Source organism: Choristoneura fumiferana, chromosome 11 (genome assembly GCF_025370935.1).
Source record: "Choristoneura fumiferana chromosome 11, NRCan_CFum_1, whole genome shotgun sequence".
In the NCBI taxonomy this organism is placed as follows: Eukaryota; Metazoa; Arthropoda; class Insecta; order Lepidoptera; family Tortricidae; genus Choristoneura; species Choristoneura fumiferana.
In genome coordinates, this window is record NC_133482.1 from 1,173,795 (window position 1) to 1,182,959 (window position 9,165).

At 38.9% G+C, this 9,165-nt stretch overlaps 1 protein-coding gene across 1 annotated transcript in view; it reads right to left on the bottom strand.

Annotated features, from left to right (window-relative positions):
• The window catches only part of LOC141432447 (homeobox protein Nkx-2.1-like), a gene marked incomplete in the record, with an annotated part of 55,028 nt that extends 46,035 nt beyond the window's left edge, over window positions 1-8,993 (bottom strand). Inside the window, 1 exon segment of the mRNA XM_074094015.1 lies at window positions 8,720-8,993. Within this exon segment, the coding sequence (XP_073950116.1) occupies window positions 8,720-8,946 (227 nt within the window).
• Between the last annotated feature and the right edge of the window lie 172 nt (window positions 8,994-9,165).

Consider the following 9,165-nt stretch of genomic DNA (forward strand, 5'->3'; position numbering starts at 1 on the left):
GTTCTTATTAATAATAAAATAAAAATGTCCAAATAGTGTTTTTCCAATAACCTGTTACTAGGCTAGTACTAAAATTTAACCATTTTTGGGACTGGGTTGAGGGACGTCGTAAAAAATGGCAAAGTCCCAAGGGCGTCACAGTACAAATAAGTTTGGGAAGCCCTGGCACATAAGAAAAGTTATTTCGTTTATCTATCTCATTTTTACAGCACAGTAACGCTATTAATTTATAAAGTTCTTCAAAGTTTGTATCAAAGTATGGTTTCTTTCGACATCATCATCATCATCTTATTAGCCTGTGTTCTTATATTTTCATTTGTTTTTATGTACAATAGTTTTACAATACAATACATATCAAAAAGTCAGCTTTGGTACATACACAGGTTACCTAAGTCTATGTTAGTTTAATACGGTATGTGTACCCATTTATTAATTTTTTCACTTCTCTCTCATGCTCTTAAAATGTTACTTTGATCTCTGCATATCGGGACTAAAGCTCCTTATTAATCTCTAGGGATTATAACGTATTCTTTTTTTAAATTCACTCTAGAAACCCCTTAACAGCTAATCACAGCGTTTGTGAATAGAGGATTATCGCCGTTTTCATTGATTTTTATAGCCAATTCTTAGATGACAACTGTGCAAAAATATAAAAAAAAAACTATTTAAGTAATTTCGTGAAACACGATTAAGATAACGAATATTAATATATTTAATTATATTAAGGATGAATCTATTTTATTACGCATTGTCCAATTAGTTCCTGGTAAAATAGTTTTCAAGTTTGAATCTGTTGGCTAAAAAAATAAAAGAAAAGAAAAACCGCGGTTTTTTTGCTATTTGAGTTTTTAACTGATTTCCATTACTCGTACCTATTGAGCGTACGTTGTTAGGGAATACATATTTTAATTTTATAGATATAGGATGTCGGTTTTCTCCTGGCATTCACAGTGAAAAGGAGAGTGTTTAACGCAAGACTAAACAACCATAATCCTCTGCTCGGATGGCAAAACATTTCGTGTCATTATGGCTTGTTTTAGTCCCTTGTTGAACAATCTTCTAATAATAGGTACATTTAATTGATATCATGGCTATATCGATAAGTTGATTTTAAATGTTTCTGGAAATAATAATTGCAGTTATGGAATTTCATTACCGTAGCCATACACCTACATTCGAATTTTAGGTTAATGATTAAGGGCAAGCTCTTTCCAGTTCATGCTTAAGTGACAGAGATACGTCAAGTCAACTGTCAATTAGGACAGTTTTTACTGCCTTCGCGCTGCGTGCGTCGGCTCTGCCACACGCAGACGCGGCGCCGGCTCAGGCCTAAACAATGCCCGGCTTATCGGCTTAATCCCTGTTTACACAATTTAATCTCATCGCCCTCTAACGGGACCTTCATTCATACATTCAACCTGTGAATTTAAACCTTAAAGTGAACCAAAATAGGGATTAGCGCGTCGACGATAAAACACCCTCCGCCATTACGATGTTTGACTTGACAAATTGAGTTTTGACAGGGCGGGAAAACTCCCGCCAACCGTTTTAGGTTAGGTCGCTTTAATTGGGGATAATTTTAATTGATTTAACTTTGTTATCTTTCGATTCGACTAGTACTTTGTTAATTTGATAAATTGTGGAATGTTTTAATAGAATACTAGAAAGTAGTTTAATTATGTGGGGCTTTCAGACTTCAAGATACCTACTTCATCATTAGTACTAATAGTACACCTGACTGACCTAAATAAAATAAATGAAAATTTGGTTCTCATCAATTCTATACGATCTTGAACAATAAACGCATTTTCAAAATTTTAATTACTACCTACCACGTTTAGGCGTGGCGTGAATATTTTGGTTAAACGACCCTAAGCATTAGATAGCGTGAGTTGGATATATCTTTGGCCACTTGACGCCTCGCAACGCAGCAACCTTGTCATACTTGTCATGTCAAACGTCACGTAAGGTACCTAAAGAATTGTGCTAATCGGTAGGAATGGAGTTGTTACGATAACTACTAACTTGTTTCAAGTAGGTACCCAACTAACACCAAAATAACGGCGAATCGGAAAACATAAACGTATTAAATGATATTATAACGGATAACTCACGTCTTAAACCGAGTTTAGCTCGACATGTTTCGGGCTATTTCGTAGCCCTTCCTCTCAGGAGCACGCGACTCGGCGGCTGCCGCAACACGCACACTACGCGCCACCGCTCTGCTCGCACGACTGTCCGACGAAACACGAAACATGTCGAGCTAAACTCGGTTTAAGACGTGAGTTATCCTTTACAATATCATTTAATATGAGTGAGTCTCACGGTAGTTTCATGTTCAAAACATAAACGTACCTAATTGTGTCTAGATTGTTCAAACTACTTTAAAATGTCCCTACTGCGTAATATTTCAGCGCAGTAGCCTAGTTAATTCTAACCATGGCCTCTGACATTTACGAAAATTAAGTGCGTTATTACATTTTAATTTTATCACGAGCTTCCACCAGAGATGTGCGAATATGTATGTCATGAAACTCATGAACCAATGGAAACGCTTCATTTGCCTATTATCGCTTCGCGCATCTCTGGTGGAAACAGCTCGGCGGAGCGGAAGCGAATGAAGCATTTCTATTGGCATAACAAACACATTCCTCGCAACGCATTCACGCACATCTCTGGTGGAAACTCAGCCTTATGGTGAAGAAAAATATCTCGAGGAAATCTTTAAACCTGTGAAGTAATTCTGTGGTGCGCTTTTAGCTTAATTCGCACTGACCCCGCGTGGGAACTATAACCCAAGGCCTCTCGTTATGAGAAAAGACCCGCTATAAAACATTTATACAGGTCAAAAAATAAGCAATCGCCCAACAATCTACTGAAACACGTAACCCGTTTTTTTTCTATAACACAGTATATTTTAACCACTTACTTAGCGGTCTCAGCATCGATATGGTACAAGAGTCCCCGGCCGAAGTCGTGCCCGAACCAAACGGAGTCCTGCATCGCTGCCGCCGGCGGGATCAACGCCTGCGAATGGCAAAGTGGGGACATAGCTTGGACAAGGGTTTATACTCATTCAACTGGCAACACTGGAGGTGACAGTTGACAATGTTTAAAAAGCAAAGGTGTTTTTTAGGGGAACTGTCTGATTAAACTGCATGTCCGCGCTTTGCCAGACGCTGTGCTCTATAGATATTGATTTTAAACAATCGGTCAAGTGCGAGTCGGACTCGTGCAATGAGGCACAAAATAAAACCTGGCAAAAGAATAAGTTGGTACTTTATAATTTTTCTGAGCAAAACAAACAAAATTCAAATTCTTTTTTGTCTAGGCTTTTGCCTTTACCTGTGCTGTAATAAGTAGGTAACTTACCTACTTCAAGCCAAATTTCATAGTTGTACAGGGAACAGGTAGAAAGTACCCTATATAGACATTATATTACTTGAGCTCTCGTGAGAAATCTAGGTATCTCTAATTTATAAAATTCTCGCATCACAGTGCTTATGACCAATTTTTATGTTTTTTTTTGTGTATATTCGGTAGGCCTGAGAAAAGGACGTAAACTATTTTTCATACTTCTACGTAAACGGAGTCGCGGGCAACAGCTAGTGATATATATAAAACTCTAATATCGTGGCGTAACGTGCGCGTTACGCACTTCACCCTTGACAAAGGTCTGCCGAAAAAACCGAAACTCTCGGACCATTCTTTTTCTTATAATTGTGAGTTGAACCATTTTTTTCTAGATTTATACCCCATAGATTATGGTTCCTACTGTTTTACAAGGCTTTTATTTAACCTGCAGTGTTGTAATGGTGGTTAGGTACTTATATTGACTTAAAATTTAGCATTTTAATCTTGGGCGTTAACACTTTAACCCCTTATTACGCTCAGGATTATACAAAAGAATTCAATATACCGCCCTCGCCGTAAATACATCATTTTGCTCCCTTGTGACACAAACAACAATTTTTTTCTTTCGAGTATCGGAATCTTAAGAAGACAATTCTATAACTAAAGTGATTTGCTGCTATATTTATATGAGTTGTTTGATTATGACGTTACTGAGCTAATATATAGTTAAGTTAGACCCCGTTGATGTCTGAAATAGAAACAACTAGATGCCTATGCCAAGCTAAATCAAAGTATCTACTTCTATTCCTAACTTTTTACAGTGGAAAAACTGCGTTACGAGACTCGCTTGTATTTTTAACCCCCGACGCAAAAAGAGGGGTGTTATAAGTTTGACCGCTATGTGTGTCTGTGTGTCTGTCTGGCTGTCTGTCTGTCTGTAGCACCGTAGCTCTTAAACGGGTGAACCAATTTGAATGCGGTTTTTTTTATTTGCAAGCAGGTTTTCTAGCGATGGTTCTTAGACATGTTTTTACTGTGGGTAACTTTTTCCTTTCATATTATGAACTACTTAGTCATAAGTTTGTTTATTTATACTTTTTTACCGAATAGGTAATTCAACACACGTATCCAAACTAACAAAAGCTCTGGTAGGTACGTGAATACAGTACATACCTTCGTAAATTATCACAATGTTTACCTAAATAAGGAAAAAAATCATAGGTGTGACTCCGTTGCCTCTTGTACTCCGAGCAAACACTCCCGCGCATGTAATTGAGTTTTGAAAAGCAGTTGACATGTTGCGTCATACACTGCTGCGTCTGCGCAGGTATGTTATGGTAAAATATCGGCAAAGTCAATAAGGATACGTTTTGCCAGGCCTTAGACGTCATGGCAACCATTATTATTAATTTTCGTTACTAAATCTACCAAAGTGTTTAAGAGATAAAATCTCACGTGATTCCGTTTTCTGATACGAATAAAGCGTTTGAAAATCGACGTACCTACTAAGCTGTACATATTTGAAATAAGTTTTTTTTATAAGTAGTTACTTTCAATGCAAATCGAAAAACTCGCAATGGGTTAATATAAAGTTAAACAAGTATTAATAAACAATGCGAAAAGTAGTGTTATTGATTTCACTAGTAGAGCAGTATTATTTTGCGGGCGCAAGTGTAGGTAACAGTTTAGATTTTAGAGGGGGGGCCCTCGATTTTAATGAAAATTTGCACTTTAAAGTTTAATATTTCGCAAACAGATCACTGAATAGGAAAATCGTCTTAGCAACCCCCCAATGGTTTTAAAGGTTTTAAAAGACCTATCCAACGATACCCCACACTATAAGGCTAGTCGAAAAAAAAACCGGCCAAGAGCGTGTCGGACACGCCCAAGATAGGGTTCCGTAGCCATTACGAAAAAAATCAAGTAATATTATGTGCGTTATAACACAATTAAAACACTTACTACAGTCTTAAAATCTATTACCAGAAAAAGAGCGTATCTTCACGGCACTTGAGTCCTTTTGTTGAGAAGCGCAGTTTTTCGGCAATAACTCAAAAACGGTATATCCGATCATGTTGAGACCAATTTTCGTTGAAAGTATTTATTAAGCGTTACCTTTCCATATTTTTGCATATTTTTTGGACAAACGGTTTACAAGATAGAGGCGGGACACAATTTTGCTACTTTGGGAGCGATTATTTCCGGAAATCTTCACTTAATCAAAAAAGTTCTTGAAAAACCTTACTATCTTTTCAAAAGAGCTGTCGAACTATGTACCACACGTTGATGCGAGTTAAAAAAAATATTTTACAATTTCTGTTAGGTGTATGGAGTGCCCCCCTTTAAATATTTATTTTTGTAATTTAACTACAAAACTAAATAGCGGCTTTGACAAGACATCTGTACTCCAAATTTCATTGATATACATCTTGTAGTTTTCGAGTAAAATGCCTGTGACATACGGACGGACGGACAGACAGACGAAACTATAAGGGTTCCGTTATTGCCATTTTGGCTCCGGAACCCTAAAAATCATGCCCACTTTACGTCCATGGGATGTACCCTAAAAAAAATGTTTTATTGTGTTTTATTTTACCACTGTCGGCGTGACTTATACGAGTATGTATTTCATGCAAAATTACAGCTTTCTAGTACTAACGGTCACTGAGCTAAGCCGCAGACAGACAGTAGACGACGGAACCCTAAAAATGAGAAATTTTATTGGCACATGCAACACTCAGTAGGTACTCGGTAAGTATGGTTATTTATTAAAAGAATAGATGGATTCAACACAGATCGGGATAGTTCATAGCATTTTGTTAATTAAGTATGGTAGAGCGCTATTATTTTGTTAGCTCATCGAATAAAATAAATAAACTTCGCAAAATGTAATATAGGTAATTAGTTTCTATATTTGCTTATTGTCATGCGGTTGATTAACGGTAGAAATGAGTATTTGATGGCTCAGAGTAAGAAACTGTAGAGAAGTATTTTTTTAGAATCTAAATAATATAATTACCTACCTAGTCAGAAAACACTCTTATTACGAGTATAAATTTTTAATTTGATAATTCAATCTTTCAAAAAGCAATCGATTGAGAAAAGTCGAAAATTAAAGCAGGAATTGTTTCCACAATACATCAATTTAAAAATTAAGAGCGATACGACATACACGCATACATTTCTTATTTCAAAATCAAACTAAATTAGTTTTTTATTTTTAGTTTTATTTGTGTACATTACAGGTACATTGGTACATCGTAGATATATGTCAACCGCGAACCTAAACTCTCTTCGTAGATACGACCTAGCAGTTAGCGCACACAAAGTGTATAGGAAGGAATCATGGTTTAATTAAATAACTGAAATCCTCAGACACCACAAAAATATGTTTCGTTGCAATTTAGTGATTGCATGTTTTTCGAATACCACCGAAGCGGTAACATTTCGTGTGGTCTGCCTACCCCATTTGGGAATACAGGCGTGATGTTTGTGTGTGTTTCGAATACCTAATTTATTTCAAAAGTGAGTGTAGAGTACTTGTAGAGTAAGAACTCTACAGAGTTAGAACTCTACGCTCATAATTTGTATTTTATCAGTTGCGCTTCGATGTTTTTAGAAGAAGATCAAATTGATTGCTAAACAGCCAGTATTAAATCATCTATAGGTAATTAGTAGGTATGCAACCTCCCTAAAACATTTAAGTAAAATTGGCGCTTGTTTTAGACTGGGCGCAATAAAAAAGGAATTACAAAACACACACAGCCTAATTTAAAACATTGTGTTTTCGATTGTATACTTTCGATTCCGAGCAAACTACTTTCTGGTTTTCAGTTTTAATTAACACCTTGTATGACAAGTAATACAAGTATAGGCCTATTTTTTATTCAATTCTAAATAAAAGGTTACCTGGATGGAAGAGATTGATGTTACGTAGAGTCACAGGTACCTAGAGTTAATAATCACAGAGACGCGAGATGTTTAAATTCCATCCATCCATCCCAGCCTATATATTTACGTCCCACTGCTGGGCACAGGCCTCCTCTCAGAATGAGAGGGCTTGGGCCATTTAAATTAAAAGGCATTGGGCATGTTTAAATTAATAATGAGTTTTCTCCGAAATATTAACTGAGAACGTTTATTTTTTCTAGTAGCGTCCAATAAAGTACCTGTGCCTAATAAATATAATAATCAATTTGAAATCTGTAGCATTTAATCCCTCAGGTTTAAACTGCTCAACCGATTTAAGCTGTTAGTATATGTAGGTATAAGGCGGTAATCAAGAATAATTACATCTATAATAGTATCCATAACGTTTTCCGAATAACCTGCACCGGCACCGGCACTGATATTTAACACTGTTTAGGTTCAAATACTTATTTGTACAAAGTAATGGTACAACTAGGGCACTAAATACATGTGGGCAATTTTAGAAAAATACTTTGGCTACAATTTGGCAATAGAGGTATGTAATATTCTCCAGCGTTTGCTATATCGTTTGGCAACGTCAGCAGTACCTAGGTATCTTGTAAAAATACAGTCAAATTGCTTGTTTGTTTTTATTTTGATACCTATACCTAAATTCCGTTTATTGAATCTGTAGACGGCGATTCGGCGAAACAGCGGCATTTTAAAATATTAATGCTTAGAATTCAAATACCTAAAAAATACTGCGAATGTGACTTATTATTTAGACGGAGCGTTTTCTATTTAGTCACACTGAAATTTAATTTTAATCAGGTAATTTAAATTAATCTTTGAACAAAATAAGAAAGACAAGTAGGCAGGTACGAGTATAACGTTAGATAGAGGTACCTATGTAGCTACGGCGTTAGATACCTAAGGTTAATGTTGGATACGCGACGGCATTACATTGAGATGATGAATTGTTTATTTGTTTATATTTATTATTAATAACACGCGAAGTTTAATTGTTTTTAATACTCCTTCATTGTTTAAAAACGAATAAAAATAATGAATAAAAATCAGTAGATAAAACGCACACACCGGATAGAAGGCCGGTGCTCATGGTCGGAGCCCGCGCCCGGCCTAGGGCACTAGTGTTTCTTGCCGGCACTGGATAACATCACTTCAATTTGATTCAAGTGTAAGTGGTTAATTATATTCGCGACAAACGAGGGCCTAGAAGGAGGCGGCGGAGCACCGAGCGCCGGCAAGCGCACACGCATGGTCCTCACTAGCACGCCGGCCACTTGACCGAACACAACATAACGTACCTGCACAAACAAACGTCACCGAACTATATCCTTCGGCGGCGAGCGGCACTCGAGCACTCTCGGCGGGACCTTCGCCACTCGAAAAATCAGCGGGTGGAGGCCCCCCCCCTCCCTATCGATCCACGCACCTGTAGGGCGACGGCGGGTTGTTGGCCAGCTCGAGCTTGCGGTACTCCTCGATGGGGGACAGGATGTCGGTGACGGAGAAAGGCGTACTGTGCTGCAGGTGCAGCTGTGACAGGTTCTGCTGCAGCAGCGCGGACTTGGGCGACAGGCTCATCGCCAGCTCGGCCGCGCTCAGTTCCGGCAGCGCATCCGCCGCACACGGCGAATAGCCGCCGCCCTCCGCGGACATCCGACCGGCCGCACTCGACGCCACTCGACGGCTCAGCCTCTAGTGGCTCTCGGGGCCAGAGTGGCGGCCGGAGCCCCCGGCGGGCCGCGGCCCTCGACCGGCCCCGCCCCCGGTGAGGCGCGCCCTATCGCCGCGCCGGGGCGCCGCCATTGGCCGGGCTGCGGGCGCCCGGGCCCCTCCCGGGCGCCGGCCGCCGCGCTCAGTCGCTCCCGCGCTAAT